The 17,423-nt window shown below is 38.7% G+C and overlaps 8 protein-coding genes across 8 annotated transcripts; 2 read left to right on the plus strand and 6 right to left on the minus strand. All coding sequences in view use genetic code 12, as the record gives it.

The window, feature by feature from the left end:
- Window positions 1-143: 143 nt before the first annotated feature.
- On the minus strand, window positions 144-848 carry KGF56_000715 (uncharacterized protein; the record flags this gene model as incomplete). Its single annotated transcript, XM_049326655.1, has 1 exon — window positions 144-848. One exon carries the CDS (start codon window positions 846-848, stop codon window positions 144-146), a length of 705 nt encoding a protein of 234 aa, XP_049182328.1.
- Window positions 849-1,738: 890 nt separating this feature from the next.
- Window positions 1,739-2,582, plus strand: KGF56_000716 (uncharacterized protein; the record flags this gene model as incomplete). Its single annotated transcript, XM_049326656.1, has 2 exons — window positions 1,739-2,269; window positions 2,358-2,582. The coding sequence occupies 2 exons, from the start codon at window positions 1,739-1,741 to the stop codon at window positions 2,580-2,582; spliced, it is 756 nt and encodes a 251-aa protein (XP_049182329.1).
- Window positions 2,583-3,048: 466 nt separating this feature from the next.
- Window positions 3,049-4,065, plus strand: UFE1 (Ufe1p; the record flags this gene model as incomplete). The annotated part of the gene is made up of 1 exon (XM_049326657.1): window positions 3,049-4,065. One exon carries the CDS (start codon window positions 3,049-3,051, stop codon window positions 4,063-4,065), a length of 1,017 nt encoding a protein of 338 aa, XP_049182330.1.
- Window positions 4,066-4,085: 20 nt separating this feature from the next.
- KGF56_000718 (ribosome dissociation factor GTPase) lies at window positions 4,086-6,702 on the minus strand (the record flags this gene model as incomplete). Its single annotated transcript, XM_049326658.1, has 2 exons — window positions 4,086-6,211; window positions 6,465-6,702. 2 exons carry the CDS (start codon window positions 6,700-6,702, stop codon window positions 4,086-4,088), a joined length of 2,364 nt encoding a protein of 787 aa, XP_049182331.1.
- Window positions 6,703-7,916: 1,214 nt separating this feature from the next.
- KGF56_000719 (uncharacterized protein) lies at window positions 7,917-8,423 on the minus strand (the record flags this gene model as incomplete). Its single annotated transcript, XM_049326659.1, has 1 exon — window positions 7,917-8,423. One exon carries the CDS (start codon window positions 8,421-8,423, stop codon window positions 7,917-7,919), a length of 507 nt encoding a protein of 168 aa, XP_049182332.1.
- A 1,292-nt stretch (window positions 8,424-9,715) lies between these two features.
- Window positions 9,716-11,446, minus strand: KGF56_000720 (uncharacterized protein; the record flags this gene model as incomplete). Its single annotated transcript, XM_049326661.1, has 1 exon — window positions 9,716-11,446. The coding sequence occupies one exon, from the start codon at window positions 11,444-11,446 to the stop codon at window positions 9,716-9,718; it is 1,731 nt and encodes a 576-aa protein (XP_049182333.1).
- A 414-nt stretch (window positions 11,447-11,860) lies between these two features.
- KGF56_000721 (uncharacterized protein) lies at window positions 11,861-13,597 on the minus strand (the record flags this gene model as incomplete). The annotated part of the gene is made up of 1 exon (XM_049326662.1): window positions 11,861-13,597. The coding sequence occupies one exon, from the start codon at window positions 13,595-13,597 to the stop codon at window positions 11,861-11,863; it is 1,737 nt and encodes a 578-aa protein (XP_049182334.1).
- A 1,260-nt stretch (window positions 13,598-14,857) lies between these two features.
- On the minus strand, window positions 14,858-16,588 carry KGF56_000722 (uncharacterized protein; the record flags this gene model as incomplete). Its single annotated transcript, XM_049326663.1, has 1 exon — window positions 14,858-16,588. The coding sequence occupies one exon, from the start codon at window positions 16,586-16,588 to the stop codon at window positions 14,858-14,860; it is 1,731 nt and encodes a 576-aa protein (XP_049182335.1).
- Window positions 16,589-17,423: the final 835 nt, after the last annotated feature.

Genomic DNA, 17,423 nt, shown 5'->3' on the forward strand with positions numbered 1-17,423 from the left:
GCTTCACTATCTTGTTTTGCTCGATGGTGTCCTCAGTGCTTCACTATCTCGCTTCTCTCGATGGTGTCCTCAGTGCTTCACTATCTCGCTTCTCTCGATGGTGTCCTCATTGCTTCACTATCTCGCTTTGCTCGATGGTGTCCTCAGTGCTCCACTATCTCGCTTTGCTCGATAGTGTCCTCGCTTTGCTCGATAGTGTTGTCACGGGACTGAAACTGTCGATTTAATTTCATGTTAAATTGTTTATTCTTTTCATTGATAAAACCATCGACATTCAAAAGCTCATCTTGTCTCCTTCTCTTCTTTTTGATATATTTTCTATCTCGTGACTCCTTCATTATTTGACTAACTTCCTGTTTCGTTGCTTCAGATGGCACGGCGATAGTAGTAATAATAGTTGTTTCTTCATCATTTCTATCCATATTCCCCTCTACTTTCATGAGCCTCTCCCTTTGCGCCTTGTAAGTTTCTTTATCAATGACCATATTACTGATTTCCTTGTAATATGATGCTTCGGCCAATTTTGTTTGATTCTGGATTGCATGATGTGCCTTTTTTTGCTGCTTTTCATGCCATTTTTCACACTCCTCTATAGTATATTCCATAGCTCTTTCTATATCATCCAGAGCATGCTGCTGTCGTTGCAGCGACTGTTGTGGCAGCGACTGTTGTTTACTTTGTGGTGAAATCTTTTGCCGCCTGTTTTCCTGAGCCACATCTAGTTTGTTGAGCTTTACTGTTTCTAATCTTTTGCATTTGAGCTCTTTAAACTTGGCTAGCAAATTAGCATTAGTGGAACTACCACTGGAGCTAGTACATGAGCTTGGTTCTGCTGGGGAGAAGTTCATCTCTCTTATTTATCAGGAATAACAAGTCCTTGCTCTTTTTGCAAACTCCTCTTTCACCAGCTCTTCTTTTCACCAGCTCTTCCTTTCACCAGGTCTTGCTTTCACCAGCTCTTCCTTTCACCAGCTCTTCCTTTTACCAGCTCTTCTTTTCACCAGCTCGTCCTTTCACCAGCTCTTCCTTCACAGACTCTTCCTTTTCACAGACTCGTCCTTTCCCCAGACTCTTCCTTTTTGTTTACCCTTTTTTTCGTTACTACGATCAATTTTACTGAAAAAATGGGTATTCACTGCTCTCCCCTTAAAGTAGCTACTAACACACCTTCTCTTTACAGTCAATAACTTAGACGTCCCTATACCGTCATTGACTAATTCTGCAAGAATTTCTACAAAACCAATAGATTAAAGAAAAGTCGCTCAAAAAAGGTTAAAAAAAATATATCTCTTCAGTGATATCTACAAAAAAGTAGTAAATAAACTGTATCTTGCTGAAATACCTTGGTTTACTTTGTAAGATATCGATCCATCTTGACCTAAAAAAATTGTGTTTGGCTGAGTGCGATGAGCTTTTGAGATAAAAGCCGAAAACGAAATTTTGATTGCCTTCAATAGCCGCTGTCTGGGCCCAGAATTGCACCGTATCCCCACCATATCCAACAGTTTTTCTCGTTCCAACTCGGTCCGATCAAGGCTACTTCGGGATCTTGAAGGAAAAAAAAAATGAAAAAACCCTACCCGGGACTCGAACCCGGAGTCTTCGNGAAAAAAAAAATTGTTAAAAGGGAGATACCCCCCCCCCCCCCCCCTCCCCTACATAAAAACTCAATGATTGTTTGTTAACTGAATTCAAATAGTTTGTTGAGAATACAAAACGGTTTATTAACATTTGAGAGATGTCTCAAGAGTCTAAAGAGCAAAAGTTTCACGATTATATCTTAAACTTACCTCAAGAGAAAAAAGATGCAATTAAAGGTAAACCTTTAGAGGTGATTAAGGTAATTGATGAATATCCTGAAAGATTTATGGATATTGGTAGGGAAAAGGGAAATTTGATAATCAATCATATTAGGGCACAGAAACCTAAGAGATTTATAGAATTAGGTGGATATTTAGGCTATTCGGCTGTTCTTTTCGCAAATGAACTAATTGAGGACCCTGAAGCAAAGTATTTCAGTTTTGAAGAAAATCCCGAATTTGCTAAAATTGCTACTGATGTGATTAATCTTGCAGGATTATCAAAGAAAATTGAGATTATAGTTGGTAAAGCTGCTTTTAATTTAGTTGCTTTTCAAGAAAGATTGAAACAACATGGTGAATACAAGTCTGTTGATTTTGTATTCATTGATCATTGGAAAGATCTCTACGTACCAGACTTGAGAGAAATGGAGACTTTGAACTTAATCGCCCCAGGCACAATGATTGCAGTATGTGAAAAAAATAATAAATAATAAAAAATAAAAAAAGGAAAAAGAAAAAGAAAAGATAAAGTCAAATACTAACTATTGAGTCTAGGCCGATAATATAATTAAACCAGGAGCTCCAGAGTACGCAAGGTACGTAAGATTATCTCCTGCAGAAAAGAAGGAGTATAACAAAATCACGTCAAATCCAAATGGTGAACAGTTTCCTGGAAGATGGAATATTGTATACGAGACCGAAACCGTGAAAGTGAAATTTTCTGGTGGACATGAAGATGCCGTTGAGTTTACAAAGTGTATCGATTACCTCTCTGCTTGAGAGTGCGACACTAGCGAGCGAAGCGAGCTAGTGGTGCAGTATGTAGTATCAACCTCGAACCAACGGCCCAGGCTTTAGCTCGCTTTGCTCCCTAGTGGTGCAGTATGTAGTATCAACCTCGAACCAACGGCCCAGGCTTTAGCTCCCTAGTGGAGTAGTATGTAGTATCAACCTCGAACCAACGGCCCAGGCTTTAGCTCCCTAGTGGAGTAGTATGTAGTATCAATTTCGTGTTTTATTTGGCCGTTCTGGCTCTCGCCCGTAGGTAGATGAATTGGGCCATTGACGTGGGCCGTGGCTCCGGCCCAGCCCTGGCTATTGCTTTTGAAAATTCGCGGTACGAAAAAAAAACTGTAGTGAATCAAAAGATTGAATATATATCAGGAAGAAAGCACTAAAAAGAAGACGCTGAAAGGAAGATACCATCGATTTCTAGAGAATATAGTAGAGTGTCTCTATAAATACCATGCCTGATCTAACACCGCAATTCCAAAAATGTGTAGATATAGTTGAATCAGAAGTAAAGTTCAGGCCCAAGAGTTTAAAAAAGGAAGAGGAAAAACCTTTGTACCTAATAAAAGACACGTTTCTTAAGGAATGTCTTGAATTTTACCAAGTGCTAGCGAATCTCAATCAATTTACAGTCAAAATTAAATCAGACTATTTGGCTATAACGGATTCAACGTCGAGTTTAAGGACCAAGGACAAGATAGATGAGGATTTCAGTTTCAAAGTACAACAATGTTTCAAAAAACTCTCAATGTTGGAGGAGTATGAGACAAAACGTCAAAATATGGTTGAACAACATCTACCCAAAAACAGATGGTTTCCCTTTTCCAACATTGACGACGAGCAACATATATATTTCACAACGTTAGCAAAACATAGAATGCAGATTTTACGTTTCCTAATGGAAAATTTAAATCATGTAAATAAGAAATTCGAACTAATGCAAAGAAAGCGCATACTGCGTGAAAAGCAGTTGAACTTGTTGAATTTTCAAAATATAGATGAGGATGAAGATATTATGATGGATGAGAGTTTGAACAAGTCTGATGTGTTTACCAACTTGGATCAAATTCAACAAAAAGTGGAACTTGATGAAAAAGAAGAAGGAGAAGGAGAAGGAGTAGCAGCTGTGAATGATACAATGACACAGCAACAGTTACAGGAATTAGAAGTTGAGAATAAGGAATTACTAAATTTGAAATCTTCGCAATTGAAGCAAGTCGACAAGATTCAACAATCCATAATGGACATCATAAACATTCAAAATGAATTAAGTTTCAAATTACAGGAACAAGGTAACCAAATCAACAATTTAATGGACTCTCACTCTCAAGTCGAAATGGAAGTTGCTGCTGGTAACAAGAACTTAAATCAAGCAACTAGGAAAAATAAAAGAGGAACGAATTATTTGGTATCTATTTGTATAATACTAGGGTGCCTTTTGGTGATTATAGATTTCTTGAAATTTATATGAAAATAAAAAAAAAAAAAATATTATAAAACTGTATCAGTTGAAACAACAGTTCCTGCTCCAATTGTTTTGCCTTCTCTTCTAATTACAATCTTACCCAACTTGGCATTCTCTTCATAGGTCGTCAACGGTAATGATTCGCCGCTATCAACTTCAATTTCCACACGAGCAGTTTGCTTTGAAGTCAAGTGTAAGATCTTCTTTTTCTTTTTTGTAGAATTTGTGATTTCGATAATCTTGGTTATCCTAGCTGGTACTTGACTACTGTTTCTAAATAAAACAAATGGCGAACCAACAAGTAATGGTTTATCCATGTTGAACAAATGTAGCGACGCTATGAATTTCTTGACCGTCTTGATTGATGAACCGATTTTGGTTATCACGTCTCCTATTTTAATTTGATCTATTGATTCGTTTGATAAATGACTTGTTTTGAAAAGTAACGTGACTAACTGACCTTTGATGGCAAAGTCCACGTCATTTTTAGCAATTTTGATTGATTGTACTTGCAATGTCTCCTCACTTGGGTAGGTAATAATCGTTTCTCCTGCTTCAACGTAGCCGCTTGTGATTTTTCCAATCACTTTCAATTCTCCTTTATCCTTGTATACGTCATGCACAGAAAGGTAAAATGGTTCAGTTGTTACCTGTTTTCTGGAAACATCGCTGTTAATAGATACATTTTCGAGGTAATGGGCCAAAGTTTGACCATCATACCATTTAAACGAATCTACTGATGCATCTCGTTTTACCACATTGTTACCAGTCAACCCCGAGATTGGTATAAAATCAATTTGGTCAGGTTTGAAGTCGACATCTGAACCAGTTAAATATTCCAACATTTGACTCTTGATTGCTTCAAACCTATGTTCATTCCAATCTTCTTTATCCATTTTGTTAACAACAACGCATATCTTCTCGATTCCCAAATTCTTGGCCAAAATCGTATGCTCTTTAGTTTGGCCATCCAATGCAAAACCAGCTTCAAATTCACCGGTGATTGAATCAATAACCAAAAGAGCAAAGTCGGCATTAGATACACCACTGATCATTTGCGGCACAAAATCCTTATGGCCTGGAGCATCTATTGCTGTGAATTTAGTAGATTCAATCTCAAAATCGGTTGCACAGATATCGACTGTGACCCCATGGCTTCTTTCCTCTTGTGTTTGATCCATAATCCATGCTAATGCAAATGAACCTTTTCCTATTCTTTCACTTTCCCGTACCAATTTATTCACCGTTTTGGCATCAACGATACCGAAATCAAAGAGTAATCTCCCCATGAGAGTAGACTTGCCAGCATCTACATGTCCAATGACAATAAACGATTTATGTGGTTTACAGTAGCTTGGGTTCGTAGCTATTTCTTTATCAATATCAACACTTTTGAACGGTTTTGTCTCTTTCGGTCTAGGTGGTGCTGGCTTACTTTTTGCGGCTGCTTGATCGCTGATTTGCAATGTGCTCATTGCGTCAAATGCTTGCTTTTGCGCATTCAACACCTCATCATCTGGTGACGGTTTTCCTACAAAGTTTTGCTTTGACGTGACTATCTTCTCTATAGGTATGCTAAAGTTAGTAATAGGCTGGAATACGGAATCATACAATCTTCTCCTTTTCTGCTCATTTTCGGTTGTCGTGCAAGGGAAAGGGTTGGAAACCCAAAAAACGGATATGTCCATTCTTGGAGCACTTGCCAACTTTGAGCTGTCCAACTGAATATCAAATGCAATTTGGTACCCGGTTGCTGGCTTAGCAGCAGCAGCAACAGCAGCAGCAGCAACAACAACAGCTTTTTTCTCCTCTTGGGTCAGCTCCTTCTTATGTCTCAAACGCGGTGGTATCGAGTGTGGTATCGAGTGCAATGATCGATTTACCAGCGACGTGCTGCTTGTACCGCTAGCACCGCTAGTAAATTGGTCCAATATAGATGTATGCAGTTTATTAGGCTGGGTGAAATGACCAGATCTGGACTTTTGGACTAATGTTGAAGGACGACTCGAACTCGATATCGGTTTCTCAATGCCTATGGCGATGTATTCTTGCAGAGACGATTTCGCCTGAGATTCAGCTGGTAATATGTCCTGGCTTTTCCCATTATTCAACTCTCTTTCTCGCTGCTGAGCTCGTAGTTTTGCCAATTGTGCTAGCTTCGACATTTCCCCTTTATAAACCACAAACCTTCTTTAGCAATTAAAGAAAACAATGATTCCAATATCCACTTCCCCCAATAGGTTTTTTTCTCTATTGAAAAAAACGAGCAAGGAAAAAAGATTAAACTTCGAGAGGTTTTTCTTTGGCCATATTGCGCAAGCTGAATGGATAAAGAAGAAGGATGTGTGAGAAGGGTGGTACCCAGTTGAAAGAGAGGAGGGGGAGGGGGGGGTGTTAATACATACTTGGTTTAAACTTGGATTTCAATTCGGCAATTGACGGATCAACTTCAAAGTAATTGAAATATAACGACTCCTTAAGATCCCATTCTGAAATTTCGTCATTGTATGATTTTAACTTTAACTTTAAATGTGCAAGTTGCTTGTATAATAAGTCGTACTCTTCGTTTGTCAATTTATCCTCATCAAACTCATCTGAGTCGTCGTGTGACTGGTAGTCAAGCTCGTCTTTGTCAAAGTCCATAATGGAGCGCGCCCTTAGCGATGAGGTTGTAATACATTTTATGAAAAATCGTGTAATAGAAATTACTGTCTCGTTTTTCTTTTGTGCGATGGAATCACAACCTGTTGGTAGCGTAGATACACTCACTATCGAGGAACGAGATAGTGAGTGGTCGCCTACCTCTCAACACTGAGACTCACTGTCCCGTTCCTCGATAGTGAGTGGTCGCCTACCTCTCAACACTGAGACTCACTATCCCGTTCCTCGATAGTGAGTAGTCGCCTACCTCTCAACACTGAGACTCACTATCCCGTTCCTCGATAGTGAGTAGTCGCCTACCTCTCAACACTGAGACTCACTATCCCGTTCCTTGATAGTGAGTAGGCAACATAGTTTATACTACTATATCACTAAGCTTTCTGTAAATTAATTAGTAGCAATCTCTTTTTTCCTTCGTGGCTATCTCTTGTCATCTCTTTTTCCTTGGTAACTAGTCTCTCTCTCTATCTACACTCTATCGACTGCTCTCTCTTTTTCGATTAGTCTTTATCTACTCTTTCTCTTGCTACTCTTTCTCTATCTACTCTTTCTCTATGGACTAGTCTTTTTTGCACCAATTTGGCACAAACTCAATAGTACTCTAAATATTACTACCGACAACTCCACCTCTACACTATTGATCAAATCGAGATAGCATTATCTACACACACACTATGGACTGCTCTCTTTCTCTCTCTGGAGGCCATAAGCCAACAGTATATCATTCTCTGGGGACCAATTGGGATTCTTTATCAGAATGACAAGGTGGATTTCTAGTCGAGCACACTAGCTGCGACCAATATTAATGTCAATTTCCTTACTGTCCTATTTATTTGCACCAAAATTGATAAAATTATTGTCCAAACAACATTTGATTCATCTCAACTTTAGAGATACAATACAAGCAAAAGTCAATCTTGAACTCAGAATTGAAATGAATAAAAGCTTAATATCAATTAAATCTATAAGAACTGAAAAAAGAATAACCTTGTAATTCTCAATAACCTAGTAATCTTCAATAACCTTGTTTTTCTCAATAACCTTGTAACCTTCAATAACCTTGTAACCTTCAAAAAAAGCAACGTCCTCATTACACACACGGTATGCAATCAAACCCGTGTCTGTGTAGACAGTGCTGCTCCACTATCTCGCTTCGCTCTATAGTGTCGCTCGATAGTGTTGCTCGATAGTGTTTTTCAGCATCTAGCTTGCAAAGATATAGTAGGGTATATTGATGCATGTTTCAGTCTTGGAGAGACAGCACCCTCTACATTGCTTTCCAAATCATACTGGAACAAATTCAATTTAACATTGCCCAAAATATCCCCTTCAAAATCAAGCAACTGTTTAACTGTATCCAACTGAGTTTCACTTATGGGAAGACCATGCAATGGTCCAATAACTTTATTCCCAGTGTCTGCATAGTAGCAATCTAAAAACCTAGCCATAGCTAAAGCTTCTGTCATATGTCGTTCTAATTGTTGACTAAGAGCCACTATATTATGAATTATTAGATATTTCTTAATAAATGCAGCCGTCACTTCAGATGAAGTATATTTCCCCTTTGATATCTTCGACACCAAGTAGAGAGGAGGCAACGACGTAATTACAAATTCTTTTTCACTAAGTAGCGATTCATTCAAGTACATGTCGTCCTGCAAGAGGCTCATAAAATGATGCAAATTCATCGTTACGAGTAACATGTAGTAGTAGTAGTAGTAGTAGTAGTAGTAGTAGTAGTAGTAGTAGTAGTAGTAGTAAGAGTAGTAAGAGTAAGAAAAAGTAACAAGTCCAGATGGATTGTCTACCAGGATAAGGTAATGCTTATATATTCTCTAGCACACTCTAGCACACTCTACCCTCCTCAATTCCATCACATTGTTGAAGAAAACATGTATCCAAGTAAAAAAACGATTTACAACACAGTGCATTTCAAGCGCCTCTGCTCTTCTAGAAATGCTCTTTAACTAAAGCATTTTGGTCTAGAAGAAACAATCTCAAAGGATTACATTACGAGAGCAATCAATCAAAAAAAAACAAAAAAAAACCCCCTCTCTAGTAGTTCATACTGCCGAATAATTATTCTTTGTTTTGTACGTCACTGTAAGGGCGCACTACGTGCGAGCTATCAGAGAGAGGGGAGGCATTTCTATCGCCTGAGGAACAATGATGTCACTTATGCACGGTATAACCAAAATGAGGTTCCGCAAAAAAAAAAAAGATCCATTTCAATGCTTCTTGACTACTAGTTTGCTGAGATTGCATGTGCGGATAAAGTATACGAGAAAATATGCAATCTTGGAGCATACCACTAGCTGCTTTGTAAACATATGTGCGTGTAACTTGCAGAGCTATTTTAAGGCTATGTAGATTGATGCATTGGTGACGACGGAGGTCCGTGCGCAAATGGAAGTCCATTTTGAAACCTCTGGTTTGCTTTTTTTTTTTTTCCCCCTGGGACAGAGAGGGTATGGTATGAACAAGAAACTACATTCCATTTTCTGGCTTATTCTTCAGGGAATTTGAATCGGTAGCAATGAATGGAAATGTGTCCTATTTTGACATATCCACTATATATAGTTTTTTAGAAAAAAAGAATAGGCAAACTTAATTATGACACTATCGAGCAGGGCGAGATAGCGTCAGTGGCTGCTATGCATGTAAGAGGTGAGTGTCGGTGGCAGCTATGTATATAAGAGGTGGGTGTCGGTGGAAGCTATGTAAGAGGTGAGTGTCGGTAAAAGGGTAATTCAGAGAGCTTGAAGCCACTAAAAGTAAGCTTTTTAGTAAGTGCACAATTCCAAGATGTAAATATCTATAATTACTAATACTTTCATTATGACGAATACATAATTGAAAATTATATCGCCCTTGTCTCTACACTAAAATCCGAGATGTAAAATTAAGTTGTACACCAAGCGGCAGATAATAATTCCGGTAATACATCTAAAATGGATATTTTTTTTTTTAATTAGTTTCTTTTTCTTTATATGGGCTATGTAGAATGAATCTTGAGGAGATCGACAATTGCTTTCCCACCAGCCACAACCTCTTCGTCAAAATACCGCCTTCCACTCAATTGCAAGGCAATAGGAGCGTTTTTAAATGTTTCCGGATTATAGCTACGATCTTCTAATTCTTCCATTCCACTTCGATACTTGTGTTTTTTATCTTCTTCTGTCCATACATCCAACTTTGGGTCTTGTCTCAACCCTGTTTGGAAAACTAAACTTGGGAAATCCAATAAATTGTAAAGAATGGTATATGACTCGTTGTACACCTGTTCCGTTTTTGGTGCCACGTTATTATAAGCTGGACCTAATATGAAATCGATTTTATGTTCAACCATGAAATCGGAGTATTCTTCTCTAAGCCTATCTCTTGTTGCGTTTAATTCACGGTTCTCATAGGCCGTGTGTTCCTTGGTACCCTTTCCTGCGTTGAGATACCACTTGGTGAGTCTTGGTAAAGGCTCCCCTGAAGCTGAGAATAATTCTCGCAATTCTTTGTTACCATCGGCATTATATAACGTCATTGCGGTATCATAGGCTAATTGGGCCTTTGGTGGTGTGAATTCAATAATCTTGGCACCAGCTTTTTGCAATTTGGCAACAACCTCATTCAAACCACGCCGTATTGGTGGTGAAACTCGCACTACACCATCGTCTCTAACTACTGCGATTTTCAAATTGGAGACCTTGGGAGTTTCAACATCTCTCCATTTCATCGGTAAACTCCAGGGATCCAACTGCCATGGTTCTCCACTATTGATATACGCCTTCATAAAGAGATTTATATCTTCAATTGTTCTTGCTAAAGGACCGAGAACTCCAACAACACTTTCTTGTCCGCTTTCTCCTCCAACAACACCCCTTCCGCTGATTCTTCTTGAAGTTGGTCGGAAACCATGACATCCAGAGAATGCAGCAGGTGATCTTATCGAACCACCAATATCAGAGCCAACACCCATAACACTTCCACCAAATGCAACAAGTGCACCCTCTCCCGAAGACGAGCCGCCACTGGATAATAACAAATTATACGGGCATTTTGTAAAGCCAGTGATGTTATTACCAGAATCCAAATGTAATAAAGCTTGTGGCTCATTTGTACGAATGTAAAATACGGCACCAAGGTCATATAAAATTTTGGCGGTAACGGAATCTTTCTCCATAATGTTGTCTAATAATGAAACACATCCAATATGACCAATCCTCCCTTTTAATGCAACATGTTCTTTTAAGGAAATAGGTATACCGTGTAAGGGCCCAATGGTTTTGCCATTAGCATTGTAGTACTCATCCAACTCTTTTGCTCTTTTCAATCCTTCATCGAGAAACAATTCTACAGCACAGTTGGTGAATTGATGAGCCAAAACAGCACGCTTAGCAAATGCCTTAAACACCTCGACAGAAGTCCACTCACCAGATGCTATTTTGTTGTATACAACTGGACCTGAAGAATCGGTGATTTCAAATTCGTGACACGAAAGTAGTTTTGCATCGTACAAGTACTCAATTGAGTCAAACCCTTCTTCGATCAAAGTATCAATAGGTTTGGGAAGCTCAATGGCTAATTGTTGAGGTATGGAATCTGCTAATCTCTGCCTATATGCTTCTATTTCTGGGATCCATTTTTGAAACTTTTCTGCATCTTCGTATCCTGTTAAATCATCATTTACAAGTAAGGATTGAAACAATGCCTCGGAGTGTGGGTCAATTGGCATGACTCTGTTGTGATAGATATCGCAGGGTGGGGGCAGAACAATATAGAGAATGATTGAAAATGTTTGATTCTACTACTTGATTGAATTAATCGCTTAGATCTTGAAAAAATGCGCTTTAGAGATAACGTAGCGGCTTACTCTCAAAACAGGGTTTTTGCGCTTTCCATTAAAGAGAGGGGTAGGAGCCTTGTTTTTCCTTTTTGTATTTTTCTTTCTTCTTTTTATATAGTGTATAAACTTTTATACTATGACTAACACAATCTCTTTTATTCCCCGATAGTGGCAGCGGCAGCTAGTGGCAGCGGCAGCTAGTGTCAGCGACAGCTAGTGTCAGCGGCAGCTAGTGTCAGCGGCAGCTAGTGTTGCTCCACCATCTCGCTTTGCTCGATCGGGGGTCTTTCTATTATAGCAAAATTACTGTTTAAGCAAGTCGACTTTCAAAATATCGTCAACAATCAATTTACCAGCACCTATAACTTCTTCATCAAAGTATCTTCTTGCACTCAATTGCAAAGCAATTGGTGCACCCTTGAACTCATCTGGCTTGTAGTTTTCATTTTCTAATTGTTCCAAATCTGATCTATACACGTGCTTCTTGTCTTCTTCTGTCCATACATCCAACTCTGGGTCTTGTCTCAACCCTGTTTGGAAAGCCAATGTTGGCAAGTCCAAGATGTTAAACAATGCCGTGTATGACCAGTTGTACACCTCTTCTGAATGTGGTGCAACGTTGTTGTAAGCAGGCGATAAGATAAAGTCAACTTTATTCTTAACCATATAGTCGTTATACTCAGTTCTCAACTCATCTCTAATAACGTTCAACGATCTATTTTCATAAACAGTGTAATGTTTTGAGCCTTGACCGAAATTCAAATTCCATTTAGTCAATTTGGTCAATGGTTCCCCACTTTCAGCCAACATTTCACGCTGCTTATAGTTACCATCACATGTATACATATTGTTGATAGTTTCATACGCCAATTTTGTATTGGGTGGAGTAAATTCAATAACGTTTACTCCAGCAGCCTTCAATTTGGAGACAACTTCATTTAATCCACGTCTGATTGGTGGAGATGGTCTCACCAATCCGTCATCTCTAATCACTGCAATGGTGATATCTTTGGCGTTTGGCTTTGTAACTTCCCTCCAAGGCATGGGAATTGACCAGGTATCATAGTCCCATGGCTTACCGTCGTTAATATAATGTTTCATCCAAAGATCAATATCATCAACAGTTCTAGCAAATGGTCCAGCTACAGCAGGTACAGATTCTTGCCCACCAAGAGCAGATGCACCTCCCATTAACGAAATTCTTCTAGTTGTTGGTCTGAAACCATGACACCCAGAATATGCAGCGGGGGCTCTAATCGAGCCACCAATATCGGAACCAAGACCAATAACACTTCCACCAAATGCAACAAGTGCACCCTCTCCCGAAGACGAGCCACCACTGGATAACAACAAGTTGAATGGATTTTTGGTCAACCCAGTAAAGTTATTACCTGAATCTAATTGCATAAGTGTTTGGGGTTGGGAAGTTCGAACATAGAATACAGCACCCATTTTTTTCATAATTTGGAGACCAACAGAGTCTTCAGTGGCAATATTATCGATTAATCCAACATAACATGCATGTAAAGGTTTTCCCTTATATGCAACATGTTCTTTCACCGATATGGGCATTCCATGTAAGGGACCCATAGTTTTGCCATGCTCTTTATAGTATGCGTCCAATTCCTCAGCTCTTTTCAATCCTTCGTCAACAAAGAACTCCATTGCACAATTGGTAAACTGATGAGCCAAAATAGCACGCTTAGCAAATGCCTTAAACACCTCGACAGAAGTCCATTTTCCAGAAGCAATATTCTGTAATAAAGTAGCAGCAGGAGTATCGGTAATTTCAAACTCTTTTGGTGATAACAATTTAGCCTTGTACAAGTAATCAACAGCATCAAATTGCTCTGCAATCAACTCATCCCTTGGTTTTGGTAAAGTTGTAGCCAATTCCTTGGGAATGGCATCGGCCAATCTTTGTCTGTATGCTTCTAATTTGGGGATATATTTGGCATATTTCTCTGGATCTTCATATCCAAAAAAATCGTCTTTGGTTAAGAAAGATTTATAGAGTTCTTCCGATTGTGCAGTAGCCATGATATCTCAAGGGGAGTTAGTTATGTTGAAGAAAAAACAGGGAAAGAAAAAGAAGAAAAATCAACAAAGTAAGAAGGGAAGGAAAGGTAAAAACTAGACCTGATTACATATAGCTTATGTCTCATATTTAGGTTTTTGATGGGTCTATTTATATAGAAACTGGGGTTTATCTTTTATTGTTTAAATCCGGAATTAAATTTCATACGAGGCTCTCAATTAGGCAGGAGAATCATAACCGCGTATGGTTTCCCGATAGCGCGTACTAAAAATTGCTTATCTCGCATAACTCAGACGAATGAAGCGCTTAATCTAAATAAGAAAAAAATATGTATAGAAAGAAAAACATTTCTCGAAAAGGCATCCCCACTTTTTCTTTTTTTTTTTTTTTTTTTTTTGGGGGGGGGGGGGTGTGATTGGGTAAGAAGTACAGTGCGCGAGGGGGGCACAAAAGCGGGACGAGAGGGGCCAGAAGGGAAGGGAAGGGGTGGGGGAAGAAAAAGAGGAGAGGGTTGAATAAATGTGGCTGGGTCCCAGAATGGTAGAATAATACATTATCTTATCTATGAATAGCTGAAGCTATTGTTTTGAACACTTTACTTACATTACCTGAAAAATTAGTATCTGCACAATGGACAAGAACTTGTATAAAGTCTATTCCTCTTGGTTACAAAATCTATATCTTTAATCTGTGTTTATCAGCATCTCGTAAAAAAGTGTTTAAGCATAATTTTGTTTTAGATTGACGGATTTGTTTTTTAATTATTGCTTGGATTTTACCGTTTATATAGTTAGCGCGTAAATTTGCTGATCAAATTTAAAAGCTCCCCCGCTCCACTATCGAGTAGACGACACTATCGAGCAGATGACACTATCGAGCGAAGCGAGATAGTGTCTATAAAGTGTTGCTCCATTATCTCGCTTCGCTTGATAGTGTCACTAGCGTCGTAACAAGCTACAAAGTGTTGCACCACTATATCGCTCTGCTCGATAGTGTCATCTGCTCGATAGTTCGGTAGAGAGAGATAGTGGAGCTACATTGACAGACACTTGTGACACCATCGAGCAGACGACATTATAGAGCAGAGCGAGATAGTGGAGCTACATTGACAGACACTAGTGACACTATCTCGCTTCGCTCGATAGTGTCGTCTGCTCGATAGTGTCGGCAAATATTACAAAAATGCAAGTCCATTTCATAGGTACAACCTTTTTTTCATTCAACATAACTTCCTATAATCTTTCATTCTGATTTTTTTCTCTCTAGTGCTTGAAAAGATCAACCTTCAAAATGTCATCAATGATAAGTCTAGCAGAAGCAAGAACCTCTTCATCAAAGTATCTTCTTCCACTCAATTGCAAAGCAATTGGTGCACCCTTGAACTCATCTGGCTTGTAGTTTTCATTTTCTAATTGTTCCAAATCTGATCTATACACGTGCTTCTTGTCTTCTTCTGTCCATACATCCAACTCTGGGTCTTGTCTCAATCCAGTTTGGAAAGCCAATGTTGGCAAGTCCAAGATATTAAAGATCGAGGTGTATGACCAGTTGTACACTTCTCCTGAGTGTGGGGCAACGTTATTGTAAAGTGGAGATAAGATGAAATCAACCTTGTTGTCCATAAAGAACTTATTGTACTCCTCTCTTAAATCGTCTCTTATAGTATTCAAATGTCTGTTCTCAGCAGCAGTATAAACTCTAGCACCATCACCATAGTTCAAACTCCATTTTGTCAATTTTGGAATGGGCTCACCACTCTTTGCAATTAAAGAACGACTCTCATCATTTCCATCACAAGTATACATCTTGTGAACTGTTTCATAAGCCAACTTGGCATTCTTTTGTACAAATGGAACAACTTTAACACCAGCAGCTTCCAATTTGGAAACAACTACATCTATTCCACGTCTGATTGGTGGAGATGGTCTCACAAATCCATCATCTCTAACTACACCAATGGTCAATTGATCTGCTTTTGGTTTAGGCACATCTCTCCATAACATTGGAATTGACCAAGTGTCGTAATTCCATGGTTTTCCTTCATTAATATAAGTCTTCATAAAAAGCTCAATATCAGAAACTGATCTTCCCAATGGACCAGTGACTGGAGAAACGGATTCTTGTCCTGTGTAATTTGCAACATTACCAAAGTTAGAGATTCTTCTCGTTGTTGGTCTAAAACCATGACAGCCAGAGAAACCTGCAGGCGATCTAATTGAGCCACCAATATCTGATCCTACACCAAGGGTGGACCCACCAAATGAAACAACTGCACCTTCACCTGATGACGAGCCACCGCTGGATAACAACAAGTTGAATGGATTTTTGGTGAATCCACTATAATTATTCTCTGAATCCAACTGCATCAAGGTTAATGGCTGGGTTGTTCTGATATAATATACAGCACCCGCATCTTTCAAAATCTTGGCAGTAACTGAATCATCTTCAGCAATGTTCTCAACAAAAGCAGCGTATCCACCATGAGTAACTTTTCCTTTCAAAGAAATAAACTCCTTGAGAGATATTGGTAACCCGTGAAGTGGGCCAACAGTCTTACCATTAGCCTTGTAGTACTCATCCAATTCCTTTGCTCTTTCCAAACCTTCTTTAGTGAAAAGCTCATGAGCACAATTGGTAAATTGATGAGCAATAGTAGCACGCTTAGCAAAAGCAGTGAAAACTTCAGCACAAGTCCAATTACCATTGGCAATTTCAGAAACAATTTTTGTAGCAGAGGAATCAGTAATTTCAAATTCTCTTTCAGTTAACAATTTAGCCTTGTATAAATAATCAACAGCATCAAATTGCTCTGCAATCAACTCATCCCTTGGTTTTGGCAAGTCAATCTTATACTCATCGAGAATATTTTCTTCTAATCTTTGGTTATATTTCTTAATCAAAGGGAGGTACTTGCTCTTGTAGAGCTCTATATCTCCATAATTGTCAAGTGGATCCTTGGTTAAAAATTGTTCAAAAGTGACAGTTTTAGACATTTCGTTCTTTTTGTTTTTTTTTTTAAAAAGTGTGTTTTTTAACTCAACTCTTTGCAAAGTTTGGGTGAAAATGAATTAAGTTGAATGGTTCTTTTCATAGCAGACAAGATTTGCAACAGCTCTACACATGGTTTTTATAATCAAACCCGTGTGTAGAAAATTTCGTCCTCACATCACTTTTCAAGCTCGGCGTATTTTTTGAGTATATTTTACCTCTTATCTTTAAAGAGATATGTGGCTCAGTAACACAAAACAATGCTGCAGAAAAATGTAAGAGTCTGCACTGATAAGCTAAAAATTAAGCCCTCAGTCCTTTCCCTCCTCCTTCCCCCTTTCAATGCATGCCTATATGTGCGGGGGAGGGGAGGTAAGAAGGAGCTAGGATTGGTTGGGAAATGCGTTATTAGATTCCCTGAGGGGCATGGAACATAATATGCATGATCCTGGTTTCTACCTTGACTAAAGAAACCGTTGGATTCTAAAAATAAAAAAAAAAAAAAGGAAAAGTGGGGTTGTTGCAAAATTGAAAAAGAGTGGGGCGCGGCTGCACTAGCCTCACCCAAAAAAAAAAACAACGCGGATGGTTTCTTAACCATCTACAATAGACTAGAGAGAGAGAGAGACTGGGCGGGGGCCAAACAAAAGATAATAAAACAAGCATTTTGGCTTATCTGGGGTTATCCACCCCTCTCACACACCCTATAGGAAAATTGATAGGAAAATGCTTGTTACTTGGGAGGTATTCCAAAGAAAAAAAAAAAAGGGGGTTGTAAAAATTAGGCTTTTATTGAAATTGCAAACCGAAATTAAATAATCAAAGTAATCTATATATAAA

The sequence above is a fragment of the Candida oxycetoniae genome (genome assembly GCF_023343755.2).
Source record: "Candida oxycetoniae strain CBS 10844 chromosome Unknown scaffold6, whole genome shotgun sequence".
Taxonomy (NCBI): Eukaryota; Fungi; Ascomycota; class Pichiomycetes; order Serinales; family Debaryomycetaceae; genus Lodderomyces; species Lodderomyces oxycetoniae.